General features: G+C 45.6%; 3 protein-coding genes across 4 annotated transcripts; all 3 read right to left on the reverse strand.

Moving 5' to 3' along the window:
• Window positions 1–5,158: 5,158 nt before the first annotated feature.
• On the reverse strand, window positions 5,159–7,871 carry LOC130430671 (extracellular serine/threonine protein kinase FAM20C-like). Its single transcript, XM_056759818.1, has 8 exons — window positions 7,602–7,871; window positions 6,561–6,649; window positions 6,302–6,417; window positions 6,043–6,223; window positions 5,785–5,894; window positions 5,631–5,712; window positions 5,497–5,556; window positions 5,159–5,405 (listed from the first exon to the last, which is right to left on the reverse strand). Exons 1-8 carry the CDS (start codon window positions 7,869–7,871, stop codon window positions 5,159–5,161), a joined length of 1,155 nt encoding a protein of 384 aa, XP_056615796.1.
• A 4,368-nt stretch (window positions 7,872–12,239) lies between these two features.
• Window positions 12,240–15,643, reverse strand: LOC130430672 (extracellular serine/threonine protein kinase FAM20C-like). The gene is made up of 11 exons (XM_056759819.1): window positions 15,575–15,643; window positions 14,872–15,252; window positions 14,466–14,641; window positions 14,282–14,360; window positions 13,642–13,734; window positions 13,383–13,498; window positions 13,124–13,304; window positions 12,866–12,975; window positions 12,712–12,793; window positions 12,578–12,637; window positions 12,240–12,486 (listed from the first exon to the last, which is right to left on the reverse strand). The coding sequence occupies exons 2-11, from the start codon at window positions 15,246–15,248 to the stop codon at window positions 12,240–12,242; spliced, it is 1,521 nt and encodes a 506-aa protein (XP_056615797.1). The 5' UTR covers window positions 15,249–15,252; window positions 15,575–15,643.
• Window positions 15,644–17,674: 2,031 nt separating this feature from the next.
• Window positions 17,675–19,521, reverse strand: dnal4b (dynein, axonemal, light chain 4b). Of its 2 annotated transcripts, none has more exons than XM_056759352.1 (4): window positions 19,415–19,507; window positions 18,776–18,855; window positions 18,579–18,662; window positions 17,675–18,378 (listed from the first exon to the last, which is right to left on the reverse strand). In XM_056759352.1, the coding sequence occupies exons 2-4, from the start codon at window positions 18,845–18,847 to the stop codon at window positions 18,214–18,216; spliced, it is 321 nt and encodes a 106-aa protein (XP_056615330.1). In that variant the 5' UTR covers window positions 18,848–18,855; window positions 19,415–19,507; the 3' UTR covers window positions 17,675–18,213. The 2 variants fall into 2 exon arrangements, with proteins under 2 accessions (XP_056615330.1, XP_056615329.1); XM_056759351.1 differs by having other exon boundaries at window positions 17,679–18,378; window positions 18,776–18,858; window positions 19,415–19,521.
• Between the last annotated feature and the right edge of the window lie 675 nt (window positions 19,522–20,196).

Consider the following 20,196-nt stretch of genomic DNA (forward strand, 5'->3'; position numbering starts at 1 on the left):
CGTCCGCATTAGCCACCGAGACAGTGTGGGCAACCTTAGCCAAGCTCCCAGGGACTGTGACAGGGGGACCAAGGGGACGGCCTGTTTCACCATTCCCACGGAGGGTGGTTCGTTGGCGGGTGGAGTCAACCGTGTGTCGCCGGGGCTTCCCCGGAGGGATGGTTGGCTCCACCTGTTTTCCTGCCTGGCGGGACAACGGCACGCACTGTCGGGTCGAGAGTGGTGACAGCTGTCGGATGTGTGCGGCCTCACACCTCACCAGGGTGTGAGGTCGGATCGCCGAGCACAGTCCGGGGGAGTGTGCGAACGGCTGGGGTGAACGCGCGGGGGAAACAACTCTCTTTGTGAGCAAGTGGGCGCCAGGCCCTGATAAGGGCCCGGCTTTGGAAACGAGGCAGGATTCGTCCCATACCGACCTGTCAGAGGTGGAACTGTGACGGTCGGGCCAGATGTTGCTTTCCCCGGCGTCTTCTCGTCAGGGGCGCTTCCTGGAAGGCTGCTGGCGAGGAGGGGGCCTAGCCTTCGGAGTCCTCTTCCGGGGTGCAGCCTGGGGGTGCGCCTTAACCGGTGTCGGGTTCGAAGAGGCCCTGGGCTGTCGGGGAGCAGGAGGTGCGCGGGAAGTCGAAGGCCGGGGGGCCGTCGATTCACGGCGCGGTAGAATGTGGCTTATCGCCTCAGTCTGCTCCTTGACCGCCGAGAACTGCTGTGCGAAGCTCTCGACGGTGTCCCCGAACAGCCCACCCTGCGAGATGGGTGCGTCGAGAAAGCGTACTTTGTCGGCGTCATTCATACTCGCAAGGTTAAGCCAGAGGTGTCTCTCCTGGACCACCAGAGTGGACATCGTCCGACCCAGGGCCCGCGCCGTCACCTTAGTCGCCCTTAGAGCGAGGTCAGTGGCGGCGCGGAGTTCCTGCATGACACCCGGGTCGGCCCTACCCTCGTGGAGTTCTCTCAACGCCTTGGCCTGATGGACCTGCAGGATGGCCATGGCGTGGAGAGAGGAGGCAGCCTGGCCCGCAGCACTGTAAGCCTTCGCCACCAGAGAACCAGAAGTCTTACAGGCTTTGGACGGGAGACGAGGTCGGGTCCTCCAGGTGGCAGCCGTTTGCGGGCATAGGTGCACAGCAATGGCACGCTCCACCTGGGGGACTTGACGTAGCCCCTGGCTGCCCCACCATCGAGGGAGGTGAGGGAGGCGGTGCTGGTCTGCGAGGAACGAGCCGTGAGAGGGGCGCTCCAGGTCTGACACAGCTCCTCATGCACCTCCGGGAAAAATGGAACCGGGGGTGGGCGTGGCTTGACACCACGTTCCGACCCCAGGAACCAAGTATCCAACCGGGAGCGTTGGGGTAGAGGCAATGGCGTACATTGCAGCCCAATGCTGGCGGCAGCCCGGGTTAGCATGACCGACATCTCGACTTCTGCTTCCTCCTGAGCTCTACCCCCCGGGGGGGGGGAGTTCGGAATCTTCATTGTCGGATGTCGGCATCTCTCCCTCCGATGCTGCGATCGACATCTCATCCGCTCTGCGATCCGTTGCCGAATGCGCAGAGGAGGATCCAGACGGTGTGCCACCGCTGGGTGGGGAATGGCCAAAAGAGCGTGCTGGGGTGCGAACGGCCCGTGAGCGCTTGGCGGGCGGGTTTGCGTCCGCAGAAGTCCCCAAATGACTAACGCCGCTAACCGGTCCGGAGATCTGGGTTTTAGCCACAGATGTCACGGCCCGGGTAGCAGACGAAATGTTGGCTGGTTCCTGTAGGAAGACAGCCAACCGTGACCGCAACTTTTGCATGACGATCTGCCCGCAGTGCGGGCAAGATGCGTCACTGAACGCTGCCTCGGCGTGCTGGACGCCCAGACACCTAATACAGCGCTCGTGTCCATCCCCCTCCTCGATGAGGGTACCGCACCCAAGAGAACAGCGGGACATGCCACGCTGTAGAGTTGTTAGTCCTGAAAAGGACTTTTGTAGAAATTAGCTCTGACACCACTGGAGCCGCCGAGACACCCAGGGGAAGATCGCTGCAGGAGGGACGATCCGCTGGGACAGGTCTTAGATCCGGCAGTGTAGTTGTAGAAGAAGAAGAAAATACTTCAGTTTTTGTACTCATGAGTCGATGGCTCTGAAGAACAAAAGGTAAATGAATGCTGCACGCCGGCTTCCTTTTATACCGGATATCCGGGGGCGGAGCCCGGCATGCAAATTTCATTCGCCAAATTTCATTGGCCTTTTCTATAGTAGTCAGAGTTGATAGGTTCTCAGGAGCGAACCCCATCTGTCGTTCTCGACACAACGTCGAGAGACCGACAGAAAGGGAATCAGCGATATGAAGGCAAAATTAAAGCCCATGCTCTTACTATTATGCATAATGTGATATAAAGAGTACACTAAATGTTTAGAAATCCAGAAGAGCAAAACAGCAATAATTCTGACAATATTCTCTTCTTAATCAACAAAAACAAAAAAGATTTTCAAAAAACTTACAGCGGTGTATTACAAAGGTCGTATTTCATCATAAAATCGGAGGCAAGCAAACTCGTGATCTTATTTCCTTCCTTCCTTAAAAAAACAAGTTGTAGTTAAACCGAGAGGGTTTTTATCCTCTCTACTTTTCTGTAACTGTTTTGTAACATGATCTAGATGTCCATCCATCCATCCATCCATCTTCTTCCGCTTATCTGGGGCCGGGTCGCGGGGGCAGCAGTCTAAGCAGGGATGCCCAGACTTCCTTCTCCCTAGACACTTCCTCCAGCTCTTCCGGGGGGACACCGAGGCGTTCCCAAGCCAGCCGGGAGACATAGTCCCTCCAGCGTGTCCTAGGTCTTCCCCGGGGTCTTCTCCCGGTGGGACATGCCCGGAACACCTTCCCGGGAAGGCGTCCAGGGGGCATCCGGAAAAGATGCCCGAGCCACCTCAGCTGGCCCCTTTCGATGTGGAGGAGCAGCGGATCTACTCTGAGCTCCTCCCGAGTGACCGAGCTTCTCACCCTATCTCTAAGGGATCGCCCGGCCACCCTGCGGAGAAAGCTCATTTCGGCCGCTTGTATCCGCGATCTTGTCCTTTCGGTCATGACCCACAGCTCATGACCATAGGTGAGAGTAGGAACGTAGATTGACCGGTAAATCGAGAGCTTCGCCTTGCGGCTCAGCTCCTTCTTCACCACGACAGACCGGTACAGCGTCTGCATTACTGCAGAAGCTGCCCCGATCCGTCTGTCAATCTCCCGCTCCATCCTTCCCTCACTCGTGAACAAGACCCCCAGATACTTGAACTCCTCCACTTGAGGCAGGAACTCTCCACCTACCTGAAGTGAGCAAGCCACCCTTTTCCGACTGAGAACCATGGCCTCAGATTTGGAGGTGCTGATTCTCATCCCAGCCGCTTCACACTCGGCTGCAAACCGTCCCAGTGCATGCTGAAGGTCCTGGTCTGATGGGGCCAGCACGATGACATCATCCGCAAAGAGCAGAGATGAAATCGTGTGGTCCCCAAACCCGACACCCTCCGGCCCCTGGCTGCGCCTAGAAATTCTGTCCATAAAAATTATGAACAGAACCGGCGACAAAGGGCAGCCCTGCCGGAGTCCAACATGCACCGGGAACAAGCCTGACTTACTGCCGGCAATGCGAACCAAGCTCCTACTCCGGTCGTACAGGGACCGGATGGCCCTTAGCAAAGGGTCCCGAATCCCATAGTCCCGGAGCACCCTCCACAAGATGCCGCGAGGGACACAGTCGAATGCCTTCTCCAAATCCACAAAACACATGTGGATTGGTTGGGCAAACTCCCATGAACCCTCCAGCACCCTGGAGAGGGTATAGAGCTGGTCCAGTGTTCCACGACCGGGACGGAAACCACACTGTTCCTCCTGAATCTGAGGTTCTACTATCGGCCGGATTCTCCTCTCCAGTACCCTGGCATAGACTTTCCCGCGGCGTCTGAGAAGTGTGATCCCCCGATAGTTGGAGCACACCCTCCGGTCCCCCTTCTTAAAAAGAGGGACCAAGATCTAGATGTTGCAATGTTAATTTCTCTCTCTGTGTTTATATGTTTATAATTTAAATGAATACTGAAATTTATTAAACTACAGTATTATATATACAGTAAATTGGGTAGGAAGCCCCTTGGCAAGAATCAACAACTTCGCATGCATCCGAGAAGCTGTTGCTTGCACAAAAGAAACCTTTGCACGCTTTAAAGAAACTTTTGCTTGCTCCGAATGTGCTCCTTGAATGTGCTAGCGTTAATTGAAGCAGTGACAGTGCCAACATTAAAAATCTAGTTAGCTAATTTAATTTATTATATTATAATAAATGTAATACGTCTCTGCTCTCTAATCTAGTATCTCCATATTTTGTGATTTTTATATTTGGCATGAATCATTATTAGTAGCCATCCTTTATGTCTGTTAATGGGTATGCAAACTTTATAACGAATAAAAAGTATTAAAAGTATTCGTAAACTTTGACAACACAGTATTCTTCATTTAAAAAATAACATTCCATTCCATTCCATTCCATTTCCGAACTACCTCGGGTCACGGGGAGCCTGTGCCTATCTCAGGAGTCATCGGGCATCAAGGCAGGATACACCCTGGATGGAGTGCCAACCCATCGCAGGGCACACACACTCACTCATTCACTCACGCACTCACACCCTACGGACAATTTAAATAATAACATATTTCTCTTATTAATTTCCTGAAAAACAGTAAATTTGGACATTCAAATTCTGGAGCTGGTTGAAGGGAACTTTTATCAGGTATTACTTCAACAAACTATGCTATTTATAAACTCAAGTCTAGGAGAATTTATCTATATGAGGTTACGCCAATATAGATGGTTCGATATACAGTACATAGTTTAAATAGCCAATAAGGATAAAAAGTGTTCCAGTTTGAAATATCTATGTTTATTGCTTAAATAAAAGCTATGCTGATTGGCTGTTGCTCGTTGACGGATGTTAAAGGGTCTTTAAATATTAAGCAGTATATCTCATCCAAAATCAACAAAAATGTAACAGCAGTCATTGATATACAAAAAAATACAATAACCTTTATTTCATCAATACTTCTTTGGTTAACCACATTTGCAAGTCGATTTGGATAAAAGCGTCTGCTACATGACTAAATGTAAAAGATTTTAGTGGCACATAATATTAGCCATTGTAATCGGTGATGTCATCATATATAACGTCACTGTCCCATTGATGCTGCTGTAAACAGTCATGAATGGTTTGAATGACTGTTGCTAGGCGACGGTCGAGAGCAGATAGATGTGGCTCAGTGAGGAGTGGGGCCACGGATGCAAGGGGATCTTGAGACAAAGAAGCACGGATGACGTCACTCAAGCGATACTGGGGGAGAGAGAGCAGACGTAAACGAAGCAAGGTCGAACGACGAACCCTGAGAAAGTGAGAGAGAATATGATCAGATGGTTAAATGGAAAGTTTGGTTTCATTAGACACATATAACGTGTTACCGATGCTTGTTTTACCTGCAACATTGCTCAAGGGGAGCCAGTATAGAGGGTTCATCTTTAGAATAACGTCCAAACCTACAAACACACAGATCAACTGTACAACTCAACCTGTGTTATATCTTACTCTCAGCTATTGACTGAATACTCACGCTCTTCCGTTGTCTAAGTGTATAAGAAATGTGTCATTGCCAAACTTCTCAAATGTTTCATAGTGATGTCTATCCATGTTACCTGAGGAAGGTAAAAATAAAATAGCAAGCAAAGACATCAACAGGGAACAATACAAGAAAGTGTAAGACTTACTCATGAGAAAATCAAGAATGCTCATGTCTATCAGATCCACCAATCGTGTGCCTTGATCATATGGAGGAGTTGTTTTCACTGAATCACAGTAGTTGGAGTCCGTCTCCCACCTGACACAATAATAACCATCAATGTGTTGTAGGTGCTGTCCCTACAGTAAATAAATAAATGTTCCATTGTTCACCATATCACGTTATCTAAAAAACAATGCATTTATAGCCAAACCCAGATATTAGATAACTCAAACACATCACCCACATTGCCAGCTTGCTCCGGCTGTAGGACCGTTTCCACGGGCTCCGCCAGGAGCGGCGAGTTGCCAAAGACAGGTCTGGCAACATAGCGGCCATAGAGCCCTCTATCATGTGTGGACGCCCACAGATGGCATGCTCCGGAGAACAATAATAAGAACACTGGCCATGAAAACACCAATTTCCAGCTTCAAAAAAAGAAAACAATCTGATGTATCAAAACGACAACAGTTGAAGATCTAGAACACCTTTTTGGTAAAACAAACCTGGGGAAGTATAGAAAGTTTTGACGAGTTTATGATCTGTGGTGATGTCTTTGATCTCTTTAATTATATTGACAAGTCTTCCGACCACCGGAGGGATTCTTCTGAATCCCAGTATCCTTATCGTGAAAGAATGCATATGATAAAGAGGCTTCTAAACATCATATTGGGATAGCACTCGTACTTTGTATCTCAATGCAATTTAATCACATGTTTTATGTACAATATATTGTCAAACACTAGTATGAAGCGTTAATCTTACCTGTCCAGGTGGAACGCTGAGATCTCTGCATTGTGCCTCTCAAAGTCAGAGAAGTAGTACAGATTCACATCGGTCTCCTCATCGCGATCCTGTCTTCAGTTACAAAAGTTTTACAAAAATATTAAAGCTTTGTAAAAGCTCCAATTTGTAACCTTTTTCGCTAAACGTAAACAACAAGTCAGTTTTTTAGAAAGGAAATTAAAAAGATGATCAAAACTGATGAATTATCTCCTCCGCAAAAATGCACAACGTCAGGTTTCATAAACCGAGCTGTCGGTTATAAGTTCCATAAGGTCCAGAATGGGGCGCAACCCTCCGTCTTTCTTGGGAACGATGAAAACCGGGCTGTAAAACCCGCTGAACATCTCGGCTAGTGGGACGGACTCGATCGCCTGTTTCGCCAGGAGGGTGGATACCTCTGCCCGAAGCACGGAGGCGTCTCTGCCTCTGAGAGAGGGGGAGATGATGCCCCGGAACTTGGGAGGGGCCCTGGCGAACTGGATCGAGTAGCCGAGACGGACCGTCCGCATTAGCCACCGAGACAGTGTGGGCAACCTTAGCCAAGCTCCCAGGGACTGTGACAGGGGGACCAAGGGGACGGCCTGTTTCACCATTCCCACGGAGGGTGGTTCGTTGGCGGGTGGAGTCAACCGTGTGTCGCCGGGGCTTCCCCGGAGGGATGGTTGGCTCCACCTGTTTTCCTGCCTGGCGGGACAACGGCACGCACTGTCGGGTCGAGAGTGGTGACAGCTGTCGGATGTGTGCGGCCTCACACCTCACCAGGGTGTGAGGTCGGATCGCCGAGCACAGTCCGGGGGAGTGTGCGAACGGCTGGGGTGAACGCGCGGGGGAAACAACTCTCTTTGTGAGCAAGTGGGCGCCAGGCCCTGATAAGGGCCCGGCTTTGGAAACGAGGCAGGATTCGTCCCATACCGACCTGTCAGAGGTGGAACTGTGACGGTCGGGCCAGATGTTGCTTTCCCCGGCGTCTTCTCGTCAGGGGCGCTTCCTGGAAGGCTGCTGGCGAGGAGGGGGCCTAGCCTTCGGAGTCCTCTTCCGGGGTGCAGCCTGGGGGTGCGCCTTAACCGGTGTCGGGTTCGAAGAGGCCCTGGGCTGTCGGGGAGCAGGAGGTGCGCGGGAAGTCGAAGGCCGGGGGGCCGTCGATTCACGGCGCGGTAGAATGTGGCTTATCGCCTCAGTCTGCTCCTTGACCGCCGAGAACTGCTGTGCGAAGCTCTCGACGGTGTCCCCGAACAGCCCACCCTGCGAGATGGGTGCGTCGAGAAAGCGTACTTTGTCGGCGTCATTCATACTCGCAAGGTTAAGCCAGAGGTGTCTCTCCTGGACCACCAGAGTGGACATCGTCCGACCCAGGGCCCGCGCCGTCACCTTAGTCGCCCTTAGAGCGAGGTCAGTGGCGGCGCGGAGTTCCTGCATGACACCCGGGTCGGCCCTACCCTCGTGGAGTTCTCTCAACGCCTTGGCCTGATGGACCTGCAGGATGGCCATGGCGTGGAGAGAGGAGGCAGCCTGGCCCGCAGCACTGTAAGCCTTCGCCACCAGAGAACCAGAAGTCTTACAGGCTTTGGACGGGAGACGAGGTCGGGTCCTCCAGGTGGCAGCCGTTTGCGGGCATAGGTGCACAGCAATGGCACGCTCCACCTGGGGGACTTGACGTAGCCCCTGGCTGCCCCACCATCGAGGGAGGTGAGGGAGGCGGTGCTGGTCTGCGAGGAACGAGCCGTGAGAGGGGCGCTCCAGGTCTGACACAGCTCCTCATGCACCTCCGGGAAAAATGGAACCGGGGGTGGGCGTGGCTTGACACCACGTTCCGACCCCAGGAACCAAGTATCCAACCGGGAGCGTTGGGGTAGAGGCAATGGCGTACATTGCAGCCCAATGCTGGCGGCAGCCCGGGTTAGCATGACCGACATCTCGACTTCTGCTTCCTCCTGAGCTCTACCCCCCGGGGGGGGGGAGTTCGGAATCTTCATTGTCGGATGTCGGCATCTCTCCCTCCGATGCTGCGATCGACATCTCATCCGCTCTGCGATCCGTTGCCGAATGCGCAGAGGAGGATCCAGACGGTGTGCCACCGCTGGGTGGGGAATGGCCAAAAGAGCGTGCTGGGGTGCGAACGGCCCGTGAGCGCTTGGCGGGCGGGTTTGCGTCCGCAGAAGTCCCCAAATGACTAACGCCGCTAACCGGTCCGGAGATCTGGGTTTTAGCCACAGATGTCACGGCCCGGGTAGCAGACGAAATGTTGGCTGGTTCCTGTAGGAAGACAGCCAACCGTGACCGCAACTTTTGCATGACGATCTGCCCGCAGTGCGGGCAAGATGCGTCACTGAACGCTGCCTCGGCGTGCTGGACGCCCAGACACCTAATACAGCGCTCGTGTCCATCCCCCTCCTCGATGAGGGTACCGCACCCAAGAGAACAGCGGGACATGCCACGCTGTAGAGTTGTTAGTCCTGAAAAGGACTTTTGTAGAAATTAGCTCTGACACCACTGGAGCCGCCGAGACACCCAGGGGAAGATCGCTGCAGGAGGGACGATCCGCTGGGACAGGTCTTAGATCCGGCAGTGTAGTTGTAGAAGAAGAAGAAAATACTTCAGTTTTTGTACTCATGAGTCGATGGCTCTGAAGAACAAAAGGTAAATGAATGCTGCACGCCGGCTTCCTTTTATACCGGATATCCGGGGGCGGAGCCCGGCATGCAAATTTCATTCGCCAAATTTCATTGGCCTTTTCTATAGTAGTCAGAGTTGATAGGTTCTCAGGAGCGAACCCCATCTGTCGTTCTCGACACAACGTCGAGAGACCGACAGAAAGGGAATCAGCGATATGAAGGCAAAATTAAAGCCCATGCTCTTACTATTATGCATAATGTGATATAAAGAGTACACTAAATGTTTAGAAATCCAGAAGAGCAAAACAGCAATAATTCTGACAATATTCTCTTCTTAATCAACAAAAACAAAAAAGATTTTCAAAAAACTTACAGCGGTGTATTACAAAGGTCGTATTTCATCATAAAATCGGAGGCAAGCAAACTCGTGATCTTATTTCCTTCCTTCCTTAAAAAAACAAGTTGTAGTTAAACCGAGAGGGTTTTTATCCTCTCTACTTTTCTGTAACTGTTTTGTAACATGATCTAGATGTCCATCCATCCATCCATCCATCTTCTTCCGCTTATCTGGGGCCGGGTCGCAGGGGCAGCAGTCTAAGCAGGGATGCCCAGACTTCCTTCTCCCTAGACACTTCCTCCAGCTCTTCCGGGGGGACACCGAGGCGTTCCCAAGCCAGCCGGGAGACATAGTCCCTCCAGCGTGTCCTAGGTCTTCCCCGGGGTCTTCTCCCGGTGGGACATGCCCGGAACACCTTCCCGGGAAGGCGTCCAGGGGGCATCCGGAAAAGATGCCCGAGCCACCTCAGCTGGCCCCTTTCGATGTGGAGGAGCAGCGGATCTACTCTGAGCTCCTCCCGAGTGACCGAGCTTCTCACCCTATCTCTAAGGGATCGCCCGGCCACCCTGCGGAGAAAGCTCATTTCGGCCGCTTGTATCCGCGATCTTGTCCTTTCGGTCATGACCCACAGCTCATGACCATAGGTGAGAGTAGGAACGTAGATTGACCGGTAAATCGAGAGCTTCGCCTTGCGGCTCAGCTCCTTCTTCACCACGACAGACCGGTACAGCGTCTGCATTACTGCAGAAGCTGCCCCGATCCGTCTGTCAATCTCCCGCTCCATCCTTCCCTCACTCGTGAACAAGACCCCCAGATACTTGAACTCCTCCACTTGAGGCAGGAACTCTCCACCTACCTGAAGTGAGCAAGCCACCCTTTTCCGACTGAGAACCATGGCCTCAGATTTGGAGGTGCTGATTCTCATCCCAGCCGCTTCACACTCGGCTGCAAACCGTCCCAGTGCATGCTGAAGGTCCTGGTCTGATGGGGCCAGCACGATGACATCATCCGCAAAGAGCAGAGATGAAATCGTGTGGTCCCCAAACCCGACACCCTCCGGCCCCTGGCTGCGCCTAGAAATTCTGTCCATAAAAATTATGAACAGAACCGGCGACAAAGGGCAGCCCTGCCGGAGTCCAACATGCACCGGGAACAAGCCTGACTTACTGCCGGCAATGCGAACCAAGCTCCTACTCCGGTCGTACAGGGACCGGATGGCCCTTAGCAAAGGGTCCCGAATCCCATAGTCCCGGAGCACCCTCCACAAGATGCCGCGAGGGACACAGTCGAATGCCTTCTCCAAATCCACAAAACACATGTGGATTGGTTGGGCAAACTCCCATGAACCCTCCAGCACCCTGGAGAGGGTATAGAGCTGGTCCAGTGTTCCACGACCGGGACGGAAACCACACTGTTCCTCCTGAATCTGAGGTTCTACTATCGGCCGGATTCTCCTCTCCAGTACCCTGGCATAGACTTTCCCGCGGCGTCTGAGAAGTGTGATCCCCCGATAGTTGGAGCACACCCTCCGGTCCCCCTTCTTAAAAAGAGGGACCAAGATCTAGATGTTGCAATGTTAATTTCTCTCTCTGTGTTTATATGTTTATAATTTAAATGAATACTGAAATTTATTAAACTACAGTATTATATATACAGTAAATTGGGTAGGAAGCCCCTTGGCAAGAATCAACAACTTCGCATGCATCCGAGAAGCTGTTGCTTGCACAAAAGAAACCTTTGCACGCTTTAAAGAAACTTTTGCTTGCTCCGAATGTGCTCCTTGAATGTGCTAGCGTTAATTGAAGCAGTGACAGTGCCAACATTAAAAATCTAGTTAGCTAATTTAATTTATTATATTATAATAAATGTAATACGTCTCTGCTCTCTAATCTAGTATCTCCATATTTTGTGATTTTTATATTTGGCATGAATCATTATTAGTAGCCATCCTTTATGTCTGTTAATGGGTATGCAAACTTTATAACGAATAAAAAGTATTAAAAGTATTCGTAAACTTTGACAACACAGTATTCTTCATTTAAAAAATAACATTCCATTCCATTCCATTCCATTTCCGAACTACCTCGGGTCACGGGGAGCCTGTGCCTATCTCAGGAGTCATCGGGCATCAAGGCAGGATACACCCTGGATGGAGTGCCAACCCATCGCAGGGCACACACACTCACTCATTCACTCACGCACTCACACCCTACGGACAATTTAAATAATAACATATTTCTCTTATTAATTTCCTGAAAAACAGTAAATTTGGACATTCAAATTCTGGAGCTGGTTGAAGGGAACTTTTATCAGGTATTACTTCAACAAACTATGCTATTTATAAACTCAAGTCTAGGAGAATTTATCTATATGAGGTTACGCCAATATAGATGGTTCGATATACAGTACATAGTTTAAATAGCCAATAAGGATAAAAAGTGTTCCAGTTTGAAATATCTATGTTTATTGCTTAAATAAAAGCTATGCTGATTGGCTGTTGCTCGTTGACGGATGTTAAAGGGTCTTTAAATATTAAGCAGTATATCTCATCCAAAATCAACAAAAATGTAACAGCAGTCATTGATATACAAAAAAATACAATAACCTTTATTTCATCAATACTTCTTTGGTTAACCACATTTGCAAGTCGATTTGGATAAAAGCGTCTGCTACATGACTAAATGTAAAAGATTTTAGTGGCACATAATATTAGCCATTGTAATCGGTGATGTCATCATATATAACGTCACTGTCCCATTGATGCTGCTGTAAACAGTCATGAATGGTTTGAATGACTGTTGCTAGGCGACGGTCGAGAGCAGATAGATGTGGCTCAGTGAGGAGTGGGGCCACGGATGCAAGGGGATCTTGAGACAAAGAAGCACGGATGACGTCACTCAAGCGATACTGGGGGAGAGAGAGCAGACGTAAACGAAGCAAGGTCGAACGACGAACCCTGAGAAAGTGAGAGAGAATATGATCAGATGGTTAAATGGAAAGTTTGGTTTCATTAGACACATATAACGTGTTACCGATGCTTGTTTTACCTGCAACATTGCTCAAGGGGAGCCAGTATAGAGGGTTCATCTTTAGAATAACGTCCAAACCTACAAACACACAGATCAACTGTACAACTCAACCTGTGTTATATCTTACTCTCAGCTATTGACTGAATACTCACGCTCTTCCGTTGTCTAAGTGTATAAGAAATGTGTCATTGCCAAACTTCTCAAATGTTTCATAGTGATGTCTATCCATGTTACCTGAGGAAGGTAAAAATAAAATAGCAAGCAAAGACATCAACAGGGAACAATACAAGAAAGTGTAAGACTTACTCATGAGAAAATCAAGAATGCTCATGTCTATCAGATCCACCAATCGTGTGCCTTGATCATATGGAGGAGTTGTTTTCACTGAATCACAGTAGTTGGAGTCCGTCTCCCACCTGACACAATAATAACCATCAATGTGTTGTAGGTGCTGTCCCTACAGTAAATAAATAAATGTTCCATTGTTCACCATATCACGTTATCTAAAAAACAATGCATTTATAGCCAAACCCAGATATTAGATAACTCAAACACATCACCCACATTGCCAGCTTGCTCCGGCTGTAGGACCGTTTCCACGGGCTCCGCCAGGAGCGGCGAGTTGCCAAAGACAGGTCTGGCAACATAGCGGCCATAGAGCCCTCTATCATGTGTGGACGCCCACAAATGGCATGCTCCGGAGAACAATAATAAGAACACTGGCCATGAAAACACCAATTTCCAGCTTCAAAAAAAGAAAACAATCTGATGTATCAAAACGACAACAGTTGAAGATCTAGAACACCTTTTTGGTAAAACAAACCTGGGGAAGTATAGAAAGTTTTGACGAGTTTATGATCTGTGGTGATGTCTTTGATCTCTTTAATTATATTGACAAGTCTTCCGACCACCGGAGGGATTCTTCTGAATCCCAGTATCCTTATCGTGAAAGAATGCATATGATAAAGAGGCTTCTAAACATCATATTGGGATAGCACTCGTACTTTGTATCTCAATGCAATTTAATCACATGTTTTATGTACAATATATTGTCAAACACTAGTATGAAGCGTTAATCTTACCTGTCCAGGTGGAACGCTGAGATCTCTGCATTGTGCCTCTCAAAGTCAGAGAAGTAGTACAGATTCACATCGGTCTCCTCATCGCGATCCTGTCTTCAGTTACAAAAGTTTTACAAAAATATTAAAGCTTTGTAAAAGCTCCAATTTGTAACCTTTTTCGCTAAACGTAAACAACAAGTCAGTTTTTTAGAAAGGAAATTAAAAAGATGATCAAAACTGATGAATTATCTCCTCCGCAAAAATGCACAACGTCAGGTTTCATAAACCGAGCTGTCGGTTATAAGTTATTAGGTTAAGTCAGGTCGACTTTAATAAACAGATACATAAGCCTATTTTTTAGCATTTGATGTGTTGCTTGACCTAAAGAGTCCTATAAGGAAGTTTTTAAGCTGAATCTTTCACATCCACACAAACTGTTGCACAAAATGTTAATGGCAGTGGAAAAAGGGTCTTTAGACTAAAGCTAAGAAAGAAATGCTTCTTTGGGGAAGCAACAAGGTTCTTATGACATCACTGCTATGAACCTTATTTAGCACCTGCCTACATGTTATTGAATATCTTTAAAAACAAATTAATTTTCTTATCTGTTGAATTATATAAGATAAGGATTCCATGTTGTTTTATGTTGTTTGGTTCTCACTTCATGGGTTTGAAGAGGGCCTGTCCGTAATTAGGAAATGACATCGCCAACTTCAGCTGTGTCCCGCCAGATTTCTGCACTGAGAAAATCGTCACAGATAACACTTACGAAGCACTTCTGTTTCTCTCGTCCCGTTCCTTTGGCATATAAAACTCCTTAGGTTGCAAGATGTAAGGTCACCTACCGGCACTCACGATGCGATGGGCTGCCAGTTGCTGAATCAGCATTGGCAGGTTGTGGTCTTTGTGCCCATACATCTGCCAGCGTGATATACCAAGGTGAAAGCGTAGCCAGGGTGGATGTGTCTCAGTGCTGGAGTTCCACTGGACTGGATCATAACCGTCCTCATTGGAACTCAGCCTAGGGAGGAACAATGTTAACAGATGGGATGAAATTAGCTTTTGAATTATTTGAGATTTTGATTTATGACATTAAATATGATCACAGTATAAATCATCAAATCATGTTTGTCGACCAAACTTTAACAGATTCAATTTATAAGCTGTTTATTATCCACGTTATAAAAGAAAATGATGAAATTCTATTGCCGGCGAATACAAGTGATTTCATAACAGTCATGGCGCACTCACCACTGTTGCGTGCTATGCAGTTCCTTCTTCGTCTTTGTTCGAACTTTCAACAGCCAGTCACCATCAGGCACCGGTGGGGTGGGCAAATTATACAAGGGGTGGGAGAACAGAGCAACGAGTTTGGCGAGGTCTTCTGCTGCACCTTTTAATTCCACTTCCATGATGTCACTTCCTGCTGTGGCTACCTCGCTCACTGATGTGGATGCGTTGTGTATGGAGACGCTGATGGAGGCCTGGGTGTCCGGGTTTGAAAGGGATTCACAGGGAGCTTGGTTCATGGACAGCACCATCAAAACCAAGAGCAATTGGAGAGTGAGGAATAAAATAGCCAGCCAAGCACGCAAGGTCCGGGAGCGCCGGCCCATACATACTCTCATTGTGCTGAAATAAGATGGTGAAGAGTTTTAAAGGGATATTTTATCCAAAAGTACGATTTTTGTATAATTTACGGATCCATGTTGTTCCAAACATATAAAGCCAAAATGTTAGTGACTGACAACCTCAGTCACCATTCACTTTCATTACATCTTTATGTCTACAAGTAAAAGTGAATGGTGACTTAGTCCCTAACATTCTCCAAAACATCCCTCTTACAGTAGTTTAAAAAGTCAGTGGTTACAAAAGCATGAAGGTAAGAAAATGAAGAAAATAAGTAAATGGGTGAAGTAGCCTGTACTGTTAAAGAATACATAGAAAAACTTACCTGGATTCAAGTCTTTCTCATCCGACGGTTTGGACAAAAAGAAACCTCTGTTTGTCCTTTAGCCTTTCATTCCTCTGTTTGTTCTCTTACTCTTTTGGTGCCAGGTTAGGTTGATCTGAATTGAAGTGTGTGTTAACCCCCCCACTCTCACACACACACTGTCCAGTGGATTTCTCTATTAACAAAACAATGTGTATTCAAGTTGGACTCTAGGCCTCAGTTGTATTCAAATGTTTTAAATGCAGAAAGGAATATCAAATATGACGATCGGCTTGCAAAGAAAACCTTAACAAAAACAAACGTAATTGTAATGTATGCAGATTTATAGTTTGTTTATAATTATAGAGAATGTCTTCATTATTTGGTTTAGGAAACAGTAATGTACTGAAACTGTTTTAAACCTTTTCTATACTGTGTTCTCAAAAAAACTAAACATCACTTTATACATTGTCAGTTCAGCACAACTTAAAAGGGAAAGTTTGCTTTGAAAAACATCATCTCATGTAGGGAATTCACTTTAACTATCTACTCTTTCTATCCATTAAAAAATGCTTAGCTTTGCATATTGTGGTGGGCAATATGAGAACAGTTTTTACTGCACTTTTGCATTTTGTCGTCATTATGTTGTTCCATTTGCTTTTATTGTTTACATCATTTGTAATTCACTTTGGATAAAAGCGTCTGCTAAATTACGAAATGTAAATGTAAAAAATACAACGTGATGTTGTGATGTTCAATAATGGCCAATATAGAGAATGATAGGCTTCTTCTAAAATATTGTGCTCAAACCACTCAAACATTTCTTAAAATATATTTTTTGTGTTCCAAAAAAGAAAGATCAAGATACAGGTTTTGATTGACATGAAGATGAAAAGATGGGCGTTTAAATAAAAAAAGCCCTTGCAATCTCACCCAAGCAACAACCCTGAGACAGAATGGCACACATGTGACTGGCAACACGTCTCTCATGCATAAATGCGCCCACAATCGTGTCCCATCAGATGAACAATCGTACTGGAAAACACCTCACACCATCTGCGATCCGAATAACTTGCACGATACAGTAGAAACAAAAGAGAGATAAACAGATCTGTGGTATGACTAAATGCTTATGACAGAAATTACAGATCTACAAAAAAAAAGGCACATCTCTGTCATGTACCCGAGGATGCTCGATTATATTTTGTGCGTTGCTAAGTAACAAACAAGATCCAAAGGCCAAACTCCTCAAGCACATAAATCCTTTAAAAAGTGTTTCAGTGGGAAAGTGGGGTTGTCCAAAAGGTTGACTGTGGTTGATATAGATGGTATATATCAATGAATTATAAATAGGCAATGCATTTAAAAAAGTAGTTTAGCCAAATAAATTCATAAATAAATAAAAGTCATTACTTACCCTTATGTCTTTCAAAACATTTCATTCTTGGAACACAAAAGGAATCGTAAAGATTATTTCATATACAATTAAACTAAAGTCAAATCTTCTGAATGTGTAGTCTTTATATGTTCATGTTATATGCCTTGTTAAGATTTCAGAACTTAATAATAGAAAATATTATCAATAAGAAATAACTTCACCAAGTCATACAAGTTTGCAGTGTCCAAATGACAAATAGTCTAATGTTAAAAAAAGTAATAAAAAGACAAATAAAGGTAAATGTGTGTGTATACACATTTACATAAGGGCACAGTAACCTGACAGCCGGTCAGTCTAAGTCCGTCTCTCTTGAGTAAACAGATGCTGGGATTCAAATTTGTGCACTCGCTTGTGCAATAATCTGTCAATGAAAACACGCCTCTAAAACTTTACACACAATATGTGAACACGTTCAAAGACAGTTTGTCAAACTAAGTTGAGCCAGTGTTGCTTGGAATACTCAAAGCAAACAAATGGCACTAGTATTAAAATGAATTGCACAACGTATTTTACATTTATCCATTTGGCAGACGCTTTTATTCAGCTTTAACACCATTGACTTTCTAAGTATATCCCCCTCTACAGTCTTGTTATTATATTACATCATATCTGTCATCCAGCCAGATCCAGGATGTGGTTTAGAGGCTTTACCCACTGGTTATCACACAATCTCAGTCTAAAGAGCAAACAAGAGAATACAATAAACAGACGCTTCACTTCTTATGGGGTTTTATTACACAAGATAATTAATAGTGATTTTCATTTAAAAAAAAAAAAACTTTACAGCTGTACAAAATGTACAACTACAGCCTATAAAAAATTAGATGTTTTAAAAACAGATAATACATATTCACAGATTCATTAAAAATAGCATTTTATCTTATAAAAATACATTATATGTCAGAAAACATGAAAAGGATGGATTTTAGAAACTGTAATTGAGTAAAAAGTGGAATAGATGGACAGAGATGTGACAGATGGTGAGAAGAAAAAGACAGACAAGATGGAGTATCGGCAAAAATAAGGAGCACTTTCAAAATGTCCCTGTTCTGTACTGAAATGACAAAAACTAAAGAAAAAATATTTATGAAAAAAATATTTTCTGAGAACACACACAAAGTGTGTAAGTGTAACATCCATTATCAAATTGGAGAGTCCAGGACAAACTTTAGATTTGTTTTTGCCAGTTGGTTTTGTGTGTTTGGCGAACAGTTTGTGAGGGCTAGGAACACTTCCATACACACACGGCCAAGCTTCCACCAAAAAACATGTACAGTAAATTCTTCATTTCGTGTGTGATTTCAAAACCGAAGCCCTCGCCAATAACCACATGCCAAGAGCTTCCAAACTTCTTATCCATGGACTCTTTTATCATTTTAGCAGCACTCTGTTAGGAGAGAAAAGACAAATTGGATCTTGCTTGGTTCTTCTTGATGGCCAATAGATTAAAAGGAGCTTCAATCTCACATTGTTTGCCAGTTTTGCCAAAATACGTAATGAAATACGAGAAAATAATTGATCATATCAGACGTAAGAAAAAAACGTAACACTACAATTTTCTATAACACTGAATGACTACAGAAATACCTCATTATTAGTGGCAAACTTTTCACATGCTGTAACGCACAGCTCCATGGTCTCTACCCTCATCTCTTCAGACATATCTGTGTGCTTTGGAAAAACAAATGAAGCTTGATACAGTTTGAATATTTCATATGCGATATAACAAGGATCATCTAGTACAGAGTCAAATTCATTCATATGGCAGATAAATGAGGTTTTACCCGTATAAGAGGGAAGCTATGCAGTCTCTTGTAGTCTGCCTCATCTTTCTTGCTGTCAGCAGTCTCTGCCATTGTGTTGTCTTCTGGGTGAGGACACAAGAACGGGTTTGCCGGTATTAAAAAGGTCACATGAAATGTATCTGACCCATATCCTAATTCTTTTCATCTTTTGACTCTGTTGCAGCTGGATCATTGGTTAGCATTAACAAACAGACTATGTAGCTTGTTGTTGTTGTAGTAAAATAATAATAATATTTACAACAAAACACAAATGCCTATATTCAAGTTTAATGCCTGATAAAGTATTGTGCTTATGAATGAGGTTTTACCATACAGTGACAGGTGGTACTGTGATACACATAATAATATATCAAGCAACATTAGACAGTAAAATAGCATAACAGTGTTAAAAGCAAGATGTTAATATAATCCAATGTTAAAACATCAGTGTTTGTTATAATGAAAGTACCATGGTTTAAAGTGAAAAGCAGTCATTATGACCAAACTGCTAGCAAGCTAGCATTGTTAGCTAACCTGCTTGGCTAGGCTGCTTTGCCTGCCATTACAGCGTTTTCATTGACTACTTGTTTAACGTTTTAAACTGTTTAAAAAGAATAACAGGATGAGACCTTTACGTACCGTAATGAAGGACAAATGAAGTCCGATGCACTTAAAACAACGTCGCTAAGGAGACATGTCCACCATGGCAACCGCTCCTACGCGACAGTAGTGTACGTAGCCCCGCCCCCTCCAAACGTTATTTGTCGTGATTGGTCCGGGGACCTGTCATTCATTCATTCACTCGGGCAATATCGAGTGCTAAAATAAAATAAAATAAAATAATAAAATAAATTAATAAAATAAATTAATAAAATAAAATACACACAACATAACATAAAACTCTATAGCAGCACAGAAGTGCTATTAAAAGATGTAATATTTCAAGTCCTTCTGAGATTTAACATTATATTCAAGCATATTCAAATGTATTTCAATTTTGCACAAGTGTTTTAGGACTCCAATGCCTTTACTCTTAACTTTAATGAGCACATAAATATTCTAGCTTACATCTAATTTTGATTTGTGTGGTACAGTACATCAGAGGACACATAGTATATGATGATAGAATTGTCATTTTTGGGTGACCTGTGTCTTTAATCTTGATTTTTTAGGCACAGATGTGGTCTGTGGCATATCCCCATATAACCCTCCTGCAGTCTGACCAGAGGATGAATCCTGGAATCTAAATGACAGCAGCTCCAGAGACCTTCTGCTGCACAGGACCCATTACATTCATCTCTGTGTTGTTGTTGTTTTGTCTTACTCTTCCCTGACCTGTGTTAAGCTCCAGCCACATCTGTGCCCGGCGGTTGATTTCAGTTGTGCCCCAGATAGCTGACACTGATGCGCAGAACAGCTTA

Source organism: Triplophysa dalaica, chromosome 10 (genome assembly GCF_015846415.1).
Source record: "Triplophysa dalaica isolate WHDGS20190420 chromosome 10, ASM1584641v1, whole genome shotgun sequence".
NCBI lineage: Eukaryota > Metazoa > Chordata > Actinopteri > Cypriniformes > Nemacheilidae > Triplophysa > Triplophysa dalaica.

Excerpts from the sequence above, each read along its gene's own strand:
- LOC130430671 (XM_056759818.1), bottom strand. The coding sequence starts at position 7,871 with ATGAATGACGCCGACAAAGTACGCTTTCTCGACGCACCCATCTCGCAG. Across the intron at positions 6,650-7,601 it reads CCCGGAAGAGGACTCCGAAG|GATCGCGATGAGGAGACCGA; the intron begins GCTAGGCCCCCT and ends AACTGAAGACAG. Across the intron at positions 6,418-6,560 it reads TCAGCGTTCCACCTGGACAG|GATACTGGGATTCAGAAGAA; the intron begins GTAAGATTAACG and ends TTTCACGATAAG.
- LOC130430672 (XM_056759819.1), bottom strand. The coding sequence starts at position 15,248 with ATGAGAGTATGTATGGGCCGGCGCTCCCGGACCTTGCGTGCTTGGCTG. Across the intron at positions 12,976-13,123 it reads AGCCGGAGCAAGCTGGCAAT|GTGGGAGACGGACTCCAACT; the intron begins GTGGGTGATGTG and ends TTATTGTGTCAG. Across the intron at positions 12,794-12,865 it reads CATTCTTGATTTTCTCATGA|GTAACATGGATAGACATCAC; the intron begins GTAAGTCTTACA and ends TACCTTCCTCAG.
- dnal4b (XM_056759352.1), bottom strand. The coding sequence starts at position 18,847 with ATGGCAGAGACTGCTGACAGCAAGAAAGATGAGGCAGACTACAAGAGA. Across the intron at positions 18,663-18,775 it reads ATAGCTTCCCTCTTATACGG|CACACAGATATGTCTGAAGA; the intron begins GTAAAACCTCAT and ends GTTTTTCCAAAG. Across the intron at positions 18,379-18,578 it reads AGTTTGCCACTAATAATGAG|AGTGCTGCTAAAATGATAAA; the intron begins GTATTTCTGTAG and ends CTCTCCTAACAG.